This window comes from Pholcus phalangioides, unplaced genomic scaffold (genome assembly GCF_987345545.1).
Source record: "Pholcus phalangioides strain wild (caught in Gottingen) unplaced genomic scaffold, Ppha-v1.0 ptg000003l_1, whole genome shotgun sequence".
Taxonomy (NCBI): Eukaryota; Metazoa; Arthropoda; class Arachnida; order Araneae; family Pholcidae; genus Pholcus; species Pholcus phalangioides.
The window spans coordinates 8,662,416-8,680,920 of record NW_028301596.1 but is presented as its reverse complement, the minus strand read 5'-3'; the positions used below and the strand labels follow the sequence as shown (position 1 = coordinate 8,680,920).

The 18,505-nt window shown below is 37.0% G+C and overlaps 1 protein-coding gene across 1 annotated transcript; it reads right to left on the bottom strand.

Annotated features, from left to right (window-relative positions):
- Nucleotides 1–11,341: 11,341 nt before the first annotated feature.
- On the bottom strand, nucleotides 11,342–17,599 carry LOC149088012 (uncharacterized). Its single transcript, XM_089243711.1, has 3 exons — nucleotides 17,399–17,599; nucleotides 14,326–14,488; nucleotides 11,342–11,788 (listed from the first exon to the last, which is right to left on the bottom strand). Exons 1-3 carry the CDS (start codon nucleotides 17,433–17,435, stop codon nucleotides 11,584–11,586), a joined length of 405 nt encoding a protein of 134 aa, XP_089099837.1. The 5' UTR covers nucleotides 17,436–17,599; the 3' UTR covers nucleotides 11,342–11,583.
- Nucleotides 17,600–18,505: the final 906 nt, after the last annotated feature.

Here is an 18,505-nt window from a genome sequence, read left to right as displayed (position 1 = left end):
CTGAGTGCAGGTGATCAGACAGGATGCTTACGTACCTGTCACCTGTCAGAGTCGTATCTAGAAGTATCAGGGGTCCCATATCACGCCAACTGCACACGCCCCATACCATCACAGAGCCTCCACCAGCATGAACAGTCCTCTGTTGACAGGTAGGGTCCTTGGATTCATGAGGTTGTCTCCATACCCGTACACGTCCATCAGCTCGAAGCAATTGGAACCGAGACTCGTCAGACCAGGCAACATGTTTCCAGTCCTCAACAGTCCAATGTCGGTGTTGTCGGGCCCAGGCGAGGCGTAAAGCTTTGTGTCGTGCAGTCATCAAGGGTACACCAGTGGGCTTTCGGCTCCGAAAGCCCATATCGATGATGTTTCGTTGAATGGTTTGCACGCTGACACTTGTTGATGGCCCACGCAGCGATGTCGTAGATTTAATTTTTTACAGGATTCCCGATATTCACGGTACACTCGTGAAATGGTCGTACGTGAAAATCCAAATTTCATCGCTACCTCGGAGATGCTATGTCCCATCTCTCGTGTGCCGACTATAACACCACGTTCAAACTCACTTAAATCTCGAAAACCTGCCATTGCAGCAGCAGTAACCGATCTAACAACTATGCCAGACACTTGTTGTGTTATATAGGCGTTGCCGACCTCAGCGCCGTACTCTGATTGGTTCCATATCTCTTTATTTGCATAGGCATGCCTGTACCAGTTTTTTGGCTCTTCAGTTTATATATTAGTATCTATGATGTCATGTAGTGAGTATAATTTGAGCCGAATTCGCGACTGTTAGTGCACGTTCAGGGGGTTTCAATCCAATTACACGAATGATGAAAATGATGTCCGTGACCGTATCTGAGGGTGAACGTTAAACGGATTCAAAATACATTATTTTTTAATAATAATTAAAAAATAGGTATCAAGTATTTAAATTTTAAACATAAATAATATAAATATTAAAAATAATAAATAATATAAATATTAAAAATAATAAATAATATAAATATTAAAAATAATAAATAATATAAATATTAAAAATAATAAATAATATAAATATTAAAAATAATAAATAATATAAATATTAAAAATTTAAATAATTAAAAAATATTTAGATAGGTATTTTGCTAGAATATTTTTATTTGACCATAAAACAGGGGTGAACGTTAACAGAGGTTTTACTGTACAGTTGAATCCCGTTATAACGAATTCCAAGAGGCTGGAAAAATCACTTCGTTATAACGAAATTTCGTTATAAAGGAATTACAGGTTTTTTGCATTGTTTCTGTGTAAACTTATCTGGGGGATTAGAAAAGTGTTCGTTAAAACTTGATAGCTATATATATAGATATATCGGTATTCTTTAAAACGGAATTCGACTGCACTACATATAAGAATAGTTTTTCAATTAATATTCAAAATTAGTATTTTACATTCAGTGGCTAATTTTTGTTATCGATAGCAGCTCGTTTAACCAAGTAAACAATTCGATTAACCGATCCCGCTCTGTTCGGGCGTATATGATTTTAGCGGAATTCCGAAAAAACGGAAAAGTTAGAATAATTTTTCCTCGCTCTTGAATAAGGATAATTTTTCAAGTTATATAGAATATTGAAATCAATGGAGAGAGGAAAGAAAGAAGAAAGAGTAAAAAAAGAGAGCAAATTGATTAGAAAGTGTATTTATTACTCGGAGCGAGCGCGAGGGTCACTCAAAGGTCGATTCGGTATTTGTGTCGGAACAATTTTTGTGTCGCCAGGCTGTGTCTGCATCGTCTTCGATCTCCATATAATCAGATTGATGTCCCCCCAAATGGCATCCAAAAAAAAATATAAAAAAATGCAATCCAGGTCAAATGCTGTGAAATGAGACTAAAAGCTTCTCTTTAAATGTCGTTATGTGTCCAGATAACAATTGATTGCTCGTGTTTGAATCATCGTTTGATCTGATATTGATACCTGATTTCCCGAAATTTTTCTTTACCCGCTATACATTTACTCGTTCATATTTAACTTTTTTTTTAAATTCATCAAAAAAATTAGGTTGATAGATCCAAAATTTTTTTTATTGTTTTTGTGATATTTATTGTTGAATTTTTGAAATAGTTTACTTTTGAATTTTGAAATAATTTACTTTTGAATTTTGAAATAATTTACTTTTGAATTTTGAAATAATTTACTTTTGAATTTTGAAATAATTTACTTTTGAATTTTGAAATAATTTACTTTTGAATTTTGAAATAATTTACTTTTGAATTTTGAAATAATTTACTTTTGAATTTTGAAATAATTTACTTTTGAATTTTGAAATAATTTACTTTTGAATTTTGAAATAATTTACTTTTGAATTTTGAATTAATTTTTAATAAATACTTTAAATTATTTTTGGATGAATTTTTAAATTATTTTTGGATGAATTTTTAAATTATTTTTGGATGAATTTTTAAATTATTTTTAATCAATTTTTAAATTATCTTTAATCAATTTTTAAATTATTTTTAATCAATTTTTAAATTATTTTTAATCAATTTTTAAATTATTTTTAATCAATTTGTGTATATATTTTATTGAACTTTTTATATATTTTGATCAATTGATCAATGATCATATTTTGATCAAAAATTGATTTTTAATCAATTTTTAAATTATTTTTAATCAATTTTTAAATTATTTTTAATCAATTTTTAAATTATTTTTAATCAATTTTTAAATTATTTTTAACCAATTTGTGTATAGATTTTAATGATTTTTTTAAAATTTATTCTATTGAACTTTTTTAATAAATGTTATTGAACTTTTTTAATAAATTTTATTGAACTTTTTTAATAAATTTTATTGAACTTTTTATAAATTTTAATGAATATTTCTAATAATATTTTTTATGATTTTTAAAATAAATTTTATTTTTTAAAATATACTTTAATTAACTTTTATGATTTTTTGAAAAAATTTTGATGACCTTTTGTGATTTTTAATAAATTTTAATTAGTTTTTCAAAATAAATTATAATGAATTTTGTGATTTCGAAACATAAATGTTAATGATATTTTTCTATGATTTTTTTTAAAATAAATTTTAATACTTTTTTATTATAAGTTTTAAAGAATTATTTTTTAGCTTTTTATAATGATACTGAATTGTTAAAATTACTTACTTAATTTATTCCTTTGAAATTTCAATTTGCATAATTTTTGTAATTCGAATTGACATAAAACCCAACCGACATTTTCACTTACGTTAATCTAACACACATATGCTTCATTTACATTTAAAATTTTTTTTCAAAGAAATCTATAATCTTAAAATTTACTATTTTTAATATACAGTATAAAATAAATTTCAAATTTTAATGCATTTTACAGCTGGAATGTTTTAATGTAGTAAATAGTGAAAAATTTAAAATAGATTTGGAAAAATTGCTATGAATATGCATATTGAGTTTTGTATTTTTAATGTGCGTTCTATGTATTTTCAAACCTAGGAAAGCATTTTTTATGTATTTAGTAACGTAACCTGAAAAAAATTGACTAATAATATATACAGGATGTCCCATCAAAACCTACCAAACTCTGCACAGACAGATTCCTCACTTGGAATACATAAAAAATGCCCAAAGAACTGTACCCATAGTTTTCGAGAAAAATGCGAAAGAAAAGCATGACGTCATATCCGGTGCAAGGGGGAAAACTTTCCACCATGGGCGGAGATACAGGGGGGGGGCAGCATCAAAGGTGAAGTCGACAGATCTAATGCATATATGTATAGATGAATCGACATCATCATCATCTTGCCCCCCCCCAGACTTCCAAGTCTATCTCCGCCTATGCTTTCCACGTCATTCCACGACGCGCGCATGCATTCCTTGATATGCGCGGTGGATATTTTGCACATCTTCCTATGTACACATACGCAAATACCGATGTCCATATGTTACCAATAGTTTTTTTTTCCTTTCACCGGATATATTTTAAAATCTCCAGTGTCTTTAACCCTGCCTTTTAGTGGAAAACTTGCGATCTTAGCCAATTAATGTATTCACGTGTTAAAATCATATTGTAACGGAAATTATGTAGATAGTCCTCATTCATAATTTATTATCTCATTTTCGCCTGTAAACAGTCATCGACGCATTCCTGTGTAAATCTCGTCAAATTGGCCATAAGCTTGACGAGTTTGGCGACAGCTCCAATGATTTGGCGACATCGCGATGCCAAAAGAATTTCTGGGATCTCACGAGAATGGTTGGGAACGTTCTCGAAGGTTACGTTCTCTGCTAGAAACGCCGCCCAAGCAGAACCATGAGCAGTTTGTTGAATTTTTTTTTAGATCTCTTGCGTGTGTGAGAGAAGTCACTCTCTATTAAGCGTATTGTAAAATCGCTGCTTGTGAATACGTGTAAATAAAATAAATCTGTGTTGTCCTTCAAACTGATTTGCCATCTCAAGTGTCTGTGAGAGACATCATCCGGAGCACTTAAGGTATAGAATAACAAAACGCCTCCGGGCAAAGTAACATTCCGGGTCCCTCCTACCTAGATGCAAATACCAATTTACATACTTTTCAAAATCGTAGCACTAGATCTTATTATCATGGAGGCTCCCTATGAGATATCACAGGGCGTGTGTTAAGACCGCCCTGGACCTCTGCCCATTCATAATTGATGCCCATCCAGAAATAAACAAAAATAGGTTCAACAACACTCAATGTCTGATTCCTTAATCAATACCCCCCCCCCCCCCTCGGAAGCAACCCTTAAAAAAAATTTTGTAGACGTGTCTTAAAGCATCTCTTTTCTTTGGTTGGAAAACAAATTGTTGTTGTCTTCGTAGGTATCTGTCGTTAAGATGTCAAAGTGACGTAGGTGCGAGCGCATGCCTCCTCATTTCTGTTTCAGAATTTGATAACCCTACCCGTAATAACTCTTGAACCTTATTGTGACCTGGTCAGCGTTTTCTAACCTGTGGTACGGGAGTCCGCGGACCCCCACGCGCTTCAGTGAGTACTTTGTAAGAGTTCCGCGGGATCAATTTCATTATCTGCCATTGCGTGAATGACGCATTTAACGCTCTGAAATTGTAATTTCTTACTCAAACTTTTTATAGTGTCTAAATTATAAAGGAACAATATACTTTGGATTTAATGCAGGTTCAGAGGCGTATTTACGGTTTTGTCGTCTGTGGGCTATCAGAATTTTTCCCCCCTGCTCTCATTGTAGTTTAGTTTTCTTGACCACTCATTCTTCGAATTCGCCGCCGTGTAACCCGCTTAGACCCCATCTGTAAATACGCCCGTGTCTCCAAGCCCTTCTTTCGGTCACTCACATGATTGAGTACTCTTTTAGTCACTTACATGCTTGCATGTTCTTTTGGTCACTCAAATTCTGTCGTACTCTTTTGGTCAATCCCATGTTCACACACACTCCAAGTCACTTTCAAGCTGACACATTTCCCAAGTCACTTTCAAGCTGACACATTTCCCAAGTCACTTTCAAGCTGACACATTTCCCAAGTCACTCTCTAGGTCACTCCTTTGGCTATATGCTTGCACGCTATTTTAGTCACCCACATGATTGCACACTGTTTTGGTCACTCACATGCTTTACTCTTTTAAACATTCACGTGCTTGCTCACTCTTTCAATCGTTCAACATGCTTGTGCACGTTCCACGTCACTCTTGCTCACTGCTTGCCCACTCTTTCGTTCACTCACATGCTTACAAACTCTTTAGGCCACTCATTGGCCCAGTTTCTGGCTCTCTGGGCAGAGACAGATTCGTGGTTATAAAATTTTTCCACCCCTCTCCCATTATGTACTAATTTTCTTAGTCACTCATTCCTAAAATTTGTTTCCCCTCCGAACTTGCCACCCTGGGCTATAACCTGCTAAGCCCCCGCTGTAAATACGCCACTGTGCATGTATAGCATATCCCCTCAAGAAGCTAGGCACCCGGGACAAAATTCTTATATATATATATATATATTTCTTTTTATAAGTATAAATTTACTATAGGAGGGGCCCGTGAAAAATCTGTCCGGGACGCCTGTCAGAGATCACAGCCAAGGTTCCCCTGCAGAAGTATGTGGAGTTGGGCGTAGCCATGGGGTGGGAGATTACTCGAAATTGACCGCCACTACAAGCTGGTCCACGGAGCAATACAGGGGGTCCACAACATCGAATGGTTGGTAAACACTGAACTAGGTCAGTGGTTTCAGTGGTTCTCAACCTTTCAAAGAGTGTGGCCTGGTTTATTTATTTTTGTTAGTAGAAAACTTGAGATCACATCACGCACGCCATTAACAAGAAGTAAATGGGAAGAATAAAACTGTGAATCACTCACGGTCCGGTTTGACTGATGCCAGGGCAAGCACAGATCCAGAAGGGGGCGATAGGGGCTATCGTCCCTCTCAATAGCCGAATAATATGGAATAATAGGAAAATTTATCTGTCCCATAAAATGCGGGATGACCCGATGCACCTACACACAATAAGTCGCTGCTTCAATAAATCCTCCCAGATCCGCCTGCTTATGCTCCATTCGTAATTGAAGATGTCTGCCTTCACTCACTCGGGGAAGGGCGATGGGGGGGGGGGGGGAACCAACCCTAAAAAGAGCCGAATAATATTACAAAATGTATCTGTCCCGTATAATACGGGACAATCAAACGAACTTAGACGCTTCGCCTCTCCCGTCACATCGTCCTGGATCCGAGTTTGTGTCAGGGCCCGGTACCACGCCGCCGCAGCCCAGCGGTTGAAAAGCACTGGACGAGGTGACTAACTGACTATATCTGAAACATTACTTTTTCCAATTTGTTCTTCTACGAGTAGATGGCAGCACTATCTGAATAATTTCTCAACTTTCTATTTTTCTACTGCTGTTCTAGTCATGAAAAAATATGTTTATATGTATTGTGAAACCTCTTTTAACGGACACCTCTCAGATGCGGTTACCCCTATTCTATGGCCATTTTTTTTTATTTGGCCGTAGAATAGGGGAAGGAAAGTAAAAATAGCCGAAGAAAAGTTTGCATTTGAAACCCCTTATCAACGGTCAAGCCGCCGCCCCCCCCCTATTACGGACAAATTTCTTTGTCCCCACCGGCGTCCACAAAAGAGAATGTTTACTATACTGTACAATGTAGCAAGAATGCACAATCTTTTCAGTCCGATGGCCTGAAAAATTACACGAGCGCCCAGTGGCACATAAGGGCCGGAGACCGCAGCCTGGGATTTTAAAAGATGGAAGGATGGAAATTAATTTTATTACTTATAGATTATATTTATGATAATTCACGAAACGTTAGACAGGGAAAATATGCAAAATATGCTTTGGCTTCCTAACTATAAGTATACACAGGGTTTTCTTGAAGCTGAAGGGCGGTCATCTTTCGTTTGTAATTGAAAAACTCTACCCTTCCCCCAGTACGTCAGTCATGGGCCCCCCACATCTAGCAACAGGGCCCCCCCACCGGCTAGAGTAGGGTTACCAGACGTCCTTGTATTTTGATTTCATTTCAATTGTCCTCCTCCGAAACCGCTCTGGGAGAACAAAAACCACAATATCCATTTTAAGAATATCATTGTTTGCTCACTAACAACTAATGACGTATACTGAACAGTGTGTTCGATGTCAAATCATCGAACTCAAAGTGTTCGATGGTGATTCTTATGGCGAAACCTACTCTGGCAAAAAAAGGAAACCAACAAAAACAAAAAAAACAGCACTCGTCAAATAAATAAATAAATAACGTCCGAGAATGGGAAAAGAAAACCCCGGAATTGCTCAAGGCAAAGTAATAAAACCGACTAGAGTGTGTGAGCAATTGATTAAAAAGCGAGGGTAAACGGATTGTCATTTGTTCTTTGCTTTTTTTTTTCCGGAGAATCTGATTTTGTTGGAAAATATTATTGTCGCGCAATCTGTTGCTCAAATCAGGAAAATGAACTTGCGAATTGTGAGGGGCTCAAGCGTCCTCCCATCCCTGTTTTCGAATCTAGTAATCCTAACCGGAAAAAATTCCGTGGACCACATGAAAGCACTTGACGGGTCACATTTGGCCGGAGGGCAGGAAAGTTGCTCCCCCCCCCGCCTTTAATTTTACATGACGGTAGCAAATACATAATTTATGTGCCGTAACCTAACATAAAAAGTCACATTTGGTGTTAATTAATCGAAAACAAAATTAAATATTTTTCAAATTAATTCCTGCCAGTTGTTTTAGTGCTGCCATCTTGTGTGCAGAAAATCAACTCTTTTCGAGAGTCATCAATATATCAGAGTAAGCTCTAATAAAAGAAATCATGAATACTCTTCATTTCTAACATATTATTTTATTTATTAAATTCAGTAATAATAAGAACTTATTAATATTGATCGATGTACGTTAAAAATATTTGTAGTCATCTTATTCCTTTTTTTGTATTTTGTTACACGTCATACATTTATGAGGTAGTAATTACCTACGTCGAAGCTTGTTTGAGCTTAACCGTGTTGAAAAGATGTTGCATTGAAGTAGGTTAATAATCTCTTAGAATTTGAGAGCTCTTCGGAAAATGCCAGCGAATCTCCTCTTTCTGTATTCGCTCTGCAATCGATTCAAGCAATCGTCACCGAGGTTGATCACTGAGCTATCCATGTTGTCGATAATGGAGTCTATGATCGGCTTGCGGTATTCTTCACCACATTACTGCGCAATTTTATCCGTCATGCATTTCACGACAGTTACGAATGACCTTTCAGAAAAAAAAACCCAAGAAATAATTACACCGACTCTGGCCATATATTGCAATTTACTGCCATTAATGAGATGGGTTGGAAATGAAGGCGCTGTCTAACGGTGGTGCCACCTCAAGCTTGTTAGGGAAAATATCTTATCTATATCCCCCCTTGGGTTCGAACCCGGGACTGTGACAACAACCTTCACGGAGGTAGACGAGCATCTTACCCCCACGCCACTCGGGCACAAAGAACCGCTGGAGTTGGCCATATAACGGGCTGCCATTACCTCCAATAGCCTAAGGGGTTCGCGCCCTGACATGGCATGTTCGCTGACCATGGCCATGTTCGACTATCCCCCCCCCCGAATTGCATTCAAAATAGTGCTTCAACTCTCGGTATCTCTGGGAGAACAAAAACCACAATATCCATTTTAAGAATATCATTGTTTGCTCACCAACAGCTAATGACGTATACTGCACAGTGTGTTCGATGTCATATCATCGAACTCAAAGTGTTCGATGCTGATTCTTATGGCGAAACCTACTCTGGCAAAAAAAGAAACCAACAAAAACAAAAAAAACAGCACTCGTCAAATAAATAACTTCCGAGAATGGGAAAAGAAAACCCCGGAATTGCTCAAGGCAAAGTAATAAAACCGCTAAGAGTGTGTGAGCAATTGATTAAAAAGCGAGGGTAAACGGATTGTCATTTGTTCTTTGCTTTTTTTTTTTCCGGAGAATCTGATTTTGTTGGAAAATATTATTGTCGCGCAAATCAGGAAAATGAACTTGCGAATTGTGAGGGGTTTAAGCGTCCTCCCATCCCTGTTTTTGAATCTAGTAATCCTAACCGGAAAAAAATTCCGTGGACCACATGAAAGCACTTGACGGCTCACATTTGGCCGGAGGGCAGGAAAGTTGTGCATCCTCCCCCCCGCCGCCTTTTATTTTACATGACGGCGGCAAATACACTCATGTCCATAAATAAAGGATAATTCAGAATCACACGGAAATTGAAATCTAAAGTAAAAATTTCACCCGTAGAATTATCACACACATGTGCAAGAATGATATGCAAATTTCAGGAAGCCACCAGATGATTCCGATAGTACGTCACAACGGCGAGAGTGTAACAGGGGGGTATATAAGGAATGGTGGCAAAGAAGTAAAATTGTTCACAAGAGTTCTGTAAGGCGCTCAGTGCCATAAGCGAATAGTTATGACACAGAGGACGCATGTGGATGATTTTTTACGTGGTAGAATTATCGGCCGCCTGGAATGTGGGCGCACTCAGATGGAAGTATCCGAGGAACTTGGAATTGCCCAAAGTGTCATCTCTAGGCTTTGGCAACGATTCCAAGATAACGGAAATGTCAGTAGACGTTACAGTACAGGTCGCCCCAGAGTTACAACGCCGAATGAAGACCGGTATTTGGCAGTAACTGCCAAAAGAAGCAGACGGAGCACAGCATCCGACCTGTCTCGTCAGCTATCTGCAGCCACAAGTACCACAGTTTCAAGGCAAACCGTGTACAGACGTTTGGGAGATATTGGTCTATATGCTCGCAGGCCTGTCAGATGTGTTCCGCTCACGGCAACTCACTGTCGGCAGTGATTAGCCTGGAGTAGAGAACATGCAATGTGGACATCGTCACAGTGGGCTTGTGTGATGTTTTCCGACGAGTCCAGGTTTAGCTTGCAGTCTGATTCATGTCGGACTTTCATATGGAGAACGCCAGGTACCCGTTACCACCAAGACAACATCATTGAACGACACCGTTACGGTGGTGCAGCATTGCTCGTTTGGGGTGGAATTATACTGGGTTCCAGAACAGATCTGCATGTTCAAACCGGAACCATGAAAGCCCAAATTTATCAGGACATCATTCTGGAACAACATGTACGTTTGTTTAGGGGTGCCATGGGCACAGAATTTGTGTTTATGGATGACAACGCCCGTCCTCACCGAGCAAACATCGAAAACGAATGCCTTGAATCTCAGGATATAACCCGTATGGAATGGCCAGCATTCTCACCTGACCTGAATCCGATAGAGCATGTGTGGGACATGCTTGGCCGACGAATTGCAGCACGTCAACCACCTCCTACATGTGTACCGGAACTTCGGAGAGCATTGCTTGCTGAGTGGAGTGATCTTCCCCAAGATCAGATCGATAATTTGATACTCAGCATGCCTAGGCGTTGTACGGTCTGTATTTCATCGCATGGGAGGCATACAAGATATTAACCATCATACCAACCATGTAATAGTAAGTTTTTGTAAAAGGAGATATTTTTTACAATTCTTCAGGGAGCAAAAATCGTAGTTATTATGAATGGTATCATACATGCACCATCGTTTTTGTTCTTTATCTTTTGTTTAATAAATGGGCTTTATGATAAGTAACGTTTGTTTTGTTTCTGAACCTTTATTTGCCGGAGCTGGCATTATCCTTAATTTATGTGCCGTAACCTAACATAAAAAGTCACATTTGGTGTTAATTAATCGAAAACAAAATTGAATATTTTTCAAATTTATTCCAGCCAGTTTTTTTAGTGCTGCCATCTTGTGTGCAGAAAATCAACTCTTTTCGAGAGTCATCAATATATCAGAATAAGCTCTCATAAAAAAATCATGACACTCTTTATTTTTTCATCATTTCTAACATATTATTTTATTTATCAAATTCAATAATAATAAGAACTTATTAATATTGATCGATGTACGTTAAAAATATTTGTACAAATGTCATTCCTTTTGTGGAATTTCAGACTATTGTTTTGTAGGTAGTGATAATTACGCGCGTTGAAGCTTGTGAGCTTAACCGTGTTGTAAAGATGTTGCAGTGTAATAGATCGATAATCTCTTAGAATTTGAGAGCTCTTCGGAAAATGCCAGCGAATCTCCTCTTTCTGTATCCGCTCTGCAATCGATTCAAGCAATCGTCACCGAGGTTGATCACTGAGCTATCCATGTTGTCGATAATGGAGTCTATGATCGGCTTGCGGTATTCTTCACCACATTCCTGCGCAATTTTATCCGTCATGCATTTCACGACAGTTACGAATGACCTTTCAGAATAAAAACAAGAAATAATTACAGGTTTATTTTACAGGATTAGCATAAATGAATTACGCGATTTTAAAAATTCATATTTTCAAAATTACCACACATAATACAGTGGAATCCCGTTATACCGAACTCCAAAAGAGCAGAAAAATCACTTCGTTATAAAGGAATTCCAGGTGCATTCTTCCTATGTAAGCTTATCTGGGGGTATTCAAAAATTGTTCGTTGAAACGAGATTTTCGCTAGTACGGTAGTCGACTGTGTACTCAGTGATGCATAAAAATAAAGTAAAACATTCCAATTTTTCTTTGCAGTTAGGAAATGTTTGATGTGTCACCCTTTCGTAACACGACAACCATTTAGTCTGTAACCAAGTTCATTCCACACATTTCGCAGTTTTTTATACAATTAGTAGTTTAACCTCTTTACCGTCACGGACGAAATATTTCGCCCAAACGCAAGTGTAATAAATTAAATCCACTTTGCTTTCTTTCCTCTCTCTCTCTCCCCATCATTGCGGAGCTTTATTGTAATCCTATGAACTGGAGTTGTTTTTTTTTTCTTCCCCGTGCTTTCTATACTTCTGTTATTGATTTTTCCCCCACATATAATGTATTTTTCTACTTCGTACATGTAAGGGAGAGAGAACACATAGGGGGGGGGGTGGTGAGGGTGAAAAGAGAAGTCTGCTGTCTCATCTGTTATATTCCTTTCCTTTTTTTATTTTATAAAACATACAATCAAAGTAAGAAAAACACAAGCAATAAAAGTCCACAAAAAGTAATATTACAATGACACAGACACTCTGTGACACCAAGGGGCTGATAATCCTTCCAGTGGGTCAATATAAGTTAAATTAAAGGGTTAATTGAATTATGCAACAGCCTTGTTGCAGTACTAATTGGAAGACGTTATTTTTCTTCTATTTTTCTTTCGCCTTCTTCCTAACGTGCGGTTAGGTTCGGGCAAGGCTACCAGATTTATCGCCGATTCGTCAAATATAGATCATCCATCATTTGTTGCCAGAAGCTTGTACGTGAAGAGTGTTCCAAATGGTTCAAAATGCACAACTCTAATGCGTTTCTTTTTTTTACAAGTTCATCGAGTGTTTTCGACAAAAACCATTTACCAGCCGCATTTTCTAAATTTTTAACAATCTTAAAGATGGTGTGTTATGCGAAGGTATTCGACTGCATTCGAAAACCATTCTAGAACCATTTTCCATAAAATGGTTCTAGAGTGAACTTTAATGACACTTTTTGATAGAAAGTGTATCAAAATGGTGGAAAAACAGTAATAAATTTTTGACTACCCACGCTTTTTTCTATGAGAATGTCATTTTTTTACGTCAAATTTTAGGCAAAAGTCACGCAATATTTAAAACATGATTGCCAAAAAAAATTTAATGAAATTTTTACAGTACATTTAGCTAGTTATGTTGCAGGTTATGAACAAAAATTTAAAGGATTGCATGCTATGCTCATAAGTTACACTCAAATCTGTTAATGTGCGTGTGAATTTTTTTGAAATTTCATCCTTTATATCGTCTACAAAATACTGTAATTAAACAAAATACTGGATATGGACTGATTCATAATCTCAACAATATATAGCAAAATATTATATTGAGATTTCGTAATGATACAAGGAATAGATTTTCAGAAATCATGTTTCAAACTCAAGAAAAATGTCAAAAAAATTGCATTCTTCGTATATAACACGTTTAAAATTTTTATTCACGGATTACTTGTATGTAAAAATGCAACACTGAAGTGGACGTAACTTCGATTCTAAGTGACATGTAAACAAAAAAGCCTGTTTTGGAATCACAACAAACATAAAAAGTTGAAAATAAAATCGATATTTTCTTCCAAAATGATGTTGACTGAGGGGGTAAGGTATGAGCTATTATAGACTCATCTACGGCACTCCGATATACGAATAAGGTTCAAGGTGATGTTTCGATGAGAGGTAAAAGGATGAATTCGGCAACCGGGAATTAGATTTCTTCCTCTCCCCAGTTCTACAGTTGAATCCCGTTATAACGAACTTCAAAAGACCGGAGAAATCCCTTCGTTATGACGAAATTTCGTTATAAAGGAATTCCAGGTTTTTCCATTGTTCCTATGTAAAACTTACATAGAAGATTAGAATAGTGCCCGTTAAAATGAGATTTTCGCTTTATCGGTGTACGTTAAAACGGGATTCGACTGTAGTATATATCAGTAGAATACAGGGTGTGCGGACAAAAGTTAAAAAAATATATATTGTTCTGTGAGTTTTTTGTGCATCGAAATTCATGTCCTGAATTCGGATCTTATATTTGCCCAAAAATCAAAATTAGTTCAAAATTTCGACGATAGGTGCAAGAGTCCTGAAGCATCGTTGAATAGTCTTATACCTGAATGGGACAATCAACCCCCCCCCCCCAGGTTTCTGTCCGTCATGACATTAATTTCGGCTGAAATTACCAAAGGGAAAATAACAATTAAAAAATCAAGATTTGCTTATAAATGATACAATTCATGATCATACTCACAAGCAGCTGGCTTCTCTCTGACTCATCTGGAAAGCACCGGGAGTACGAATCAAAGTCTGAATAGCAGATCTGGTGCAATCAAACGATATCTCTTCCATTCGGCTTGGGTCTTGGAACTGTGCTAGGCAGTGGTCGGCTTCGACGTCGTTATCCGCTCCAATCCCTAATGTATCCAAAAGACAAGCCGTTTATGTTCTCAATTTTTTCTACTATGCATATTGCGTACGTTCCATTCATCCATTTAAGGCATAGTTTCCAAACTTTTTCCTTCCATCGCCCACCAACTCAAGTGAACAAATAGGATCCTGTGTTAAACCCGTAGCTTTTCTACCGTCCCCCTGGACCATTCCATCTCCCACCGAGGGGATATTGCTCACTTTGGGAAACACTGATCCAAGGTGTGTCCCAAAATTGTAGAGCCAACTGTAATTTTTCGGGCTTTTCCTAAAAAATTGTTTTGCAATATTTGGAAATTCACCGTCCACTGGCAACATTTTTGGCGAGAATCGGCAATGACTTGATTTCTTCTTCTTCTCCCCAACCCCTCCCTCGATCAATTACGGCTACCCTAAACACAATCAAAAACAGCATCAGCTACAGTATTTTCTTCTCGCCAGAAAAGGTCTTAAAGATCTTAATCATGGTTGTAACCAGGCCTTTATTATAACGGCAAAATTTCGCGGGATCCTCGATTTCGTTATAACCGAGTTTAGCTGAATTAAAAAAAAAAATCTTGCATAGGGCACTGAATTAGAAGACATCGATGGCAAACCTCCCCCTTGCGATCGGTGAATTTTCACCGAAATGACGCGATTTCAGCTTGCGCACGATGCTCGGAAACCTGTTCGTAAGTCGCGTAGTGCAGTTATGCAGTCAATTCGTGATAAGTCAAACTCCGATGACTCAAACATCTGTTTAAGTCGAAGTTTTCACTCAGCCCCAGAACTTTTTTGGTATTTCAGTGTTAAAATTTTCCATTCACTCTTTTTTTCCTTCAAGTCAAAGTTTTCGGACATGAGAGAAATTTAAAAAATAGCATTTAGCAATATAATTCAGTATTTAGTAATAGAATTTATCATTTAGTAATATAATTCAGCAATAGAATTTAGCATTAACACAACAGAATTCAGCATTCAGCAATAGAATTTAGCATTTAACAATACAGAAAATTCAGCATCAACAACAAAATTCAGCATTCAGCAATGGAATTTAGCATTCAGCAATGGAATTTAGCATTCAGCAATGCAATTTAGCATTCAGCAATGCAATTTAGCATTCAGCAATGCAATTTAGCATTCAGCAATGGAATTTAGCATTCAGCAATATAATTCAGCAATAGAATTTAGCATTCAGCAATGGAATTTAGCATTCAGAAATAGAATTTAGCATTCAGCAACAGAATTCGGCATTCAGCAACAGAATTCGGCATTCAGCAACAGAATTCGGCATTCAGCAACAGAATTCGGCATTCAGCAACAGAATTCGGCATTCAGCAATAGAATTCAGCATAAACAACAGAATTCAGCATTAACAACAGAATTCAGAATTTAGCATTCAGCAATAGAATTTAGCATTCAGCAATAGAATTTAGCATTCAGCAATAGAATTTAGCATTCAGCAATAGAATTTAGCATTCAGCAATAGAATTTAGCATTCAGCAATAGAATTTAGCATTCAGCAATAGAATTTAGCATTCAGCAATAGAATTTAGCATTCAGCAATAGAGAATTCAGTATTAACAACAGAATTCAGCATTCAGCAATAGGATTTAACATTTAGCAACAGAATTCAGCATTTAGGAATAGCAGATTTATTTTTCTGCTGGCAAAAAGTGAATGACTTTATCAAGAAGACAAAAAAAAAGAGAGAGTCAAAAATCGTTGCATTTTTTGGCAGAAAATAATTTTGTATAAATTATTTATAACTCGTTTCATTTATACGATTATCTTATACGAGTCCGTTTCATTAATGTACACTGTATGTATTTCTAGTTTATGTTTTAAAATTTTCATTCAATAATTAAACATGATTATAAATTAGAATATTTTTTTCTCTCTTGAATACCTTCATCCCCAGTAAGTTGGCACTTTCGTTATTTCTATCAAACCGAGCAGAACTCGGGTCTATCGTCATGGTAAATTTATTACCAAGTGAGTTGTGCCGAAAGTGTAAGTGTGTGTATGCCTAACAGTCTGAATGCGTCTCTAGTGTTGTGTCTGACTTTTCAGTGCTGTCATCTGTATGTCAGAAATGAAGTGAGTGAGCGAAGAGTAATGATTGAATATCTGTACCGTTTATAGGCCTGTTGCTGCTCTCTGATGGCGAGACTTTTCGACGGGGAGATCGACTCTCATTCTTGCCACGAAGTTGAGAAAACCACAGAAAACAAACTTCAGCACTAATATGATATTCGTAAATAGTCTGCTATTTTAATAATTTTTTTTTGTTTTTTCTCTTTCTGAAATCAGATTATCCGATAAGTCGAACTAACGATAACTCGAAATTTTTTTTTGTCGGCCGACGCACATTCGACTGACTGTTACTACTACTGAAACACGCATGCACCTCGTCCATATTCCTCTGCGGAACTTCTAACGAATTAACCACATTTCAACGTGGTACATGTTGAAATGTTCGTGTACGTATAGAGTGAACCACCTTCCGTGAAGTTCGTTTCCTGTGTAATGCTTGTTATGTGTAGTGCTGCCATCTGCAATCAATCTTTTTAAACTATGAATTATTTCTCAACTCATAGTGCGTGAAGTGTAGTGACTGAATATTTGTGCTGTTTGCAGGCCTGTCGCTCTCTGCGGCGACACTTATTAACGTGGAGATCGGCTCGCATTCGCGCCTTCAAGTCGGGAACCGCAAAAAAACCAACTTTAGCCGACCACCCTGCGGCGACAGTGGGGTTTGAACCCGGATTCTCATCGGGATTTGACTGTATTCCATAAAAAAAAATTACTTATAAATCTTATTCAATTTTATGTGGCAAAATGTCGTTGTAACCAACATGGTCCGTAGTCGGAATCTACTTAACGAGGAGCAAATATTCCAGATTTTTCTTACTTACCAACCAAAAACAAAGACAGAAAAATGAAGACAATCATCTTATATAGAGAGGATCAGGACACAAACGTTGCTTCTCAATCAAACGCTTCTTCTTGGACCACAATCGCCGTCGACTGAATATGAAATAATGAAATGAATCTGGAAAAATGCTTTTGAACACACTTTTATCCAACTTCCGCGTCTCCTTGAGGTTATTTTTTGTGTCTTTCAAGGTTGTAATAAGGAAACGGATAAAAGATATGCAGTTCCTTTTAAAAAAGAAAGGCAAAATTCAAAGCAATAAAGGCTTTTGGTCATTCTTTTTTTCTTCTCAAATTCAAGTGTGTTCCGTTTTCCGTTCAATTAAGTAATTAATTAAATAATCGGCAATGAATTTACAGGCCGCAGTCTGTGCTAATGCGTGCCTTTTATCTCATCAACCGTCCGTCGTAGAGGTACGATTCCAATTGGAAAAATGTTCAAAAATCACCAGGTATCAGTTTTGAGAGTGAAAATACAGTATGCCGTAAAATAAAAAAAAATTATAAATTTTTATACGGTCCCCCCGTTCTCTAACTTCCAATTGGAAAGTTGTTGCCCTTTATCCACTAAGGCCAACAAAAAAAAAATTCAATGTTATACAATGCAAATAAAGGGCCACAACAAGCAAAATGCCCAACGAGGTGGCTGAGAAAAAGAGATGCCCATAACAAATATAGTTTATGGCCCATAACCAAATGTTATGCTAAGTGCAATATTTGCTAAGATATCTAAATTCAAAAATCGGAGAAAAATTATGAAAGAACACAAAAAAAAACCCGGCAACGCCTCTTTCCCTTACTTAGGGGCCATTCAAGTATTACGTCAGCAGATTTTTAGCCATTTTTGACGTCCCCCCTTGTCAGCAGGAGCGTAATACTTCAATTATACTTGAACAATCCTTTCCCAAATTTTGACCGAGTTTTGAATTCGAATATCTCAGTGAGAATGTTGCCCTTAGAAACTTGGAATTTTTTTCTGTTGGCTTCAGGACGGACACTACAACTACTTTCGAATTGGAAATTAGACGACAAAGGGGCCGTATAAAAATTTAGATTTTTGAGTTTCTTACACACTGCATTTTCACTCT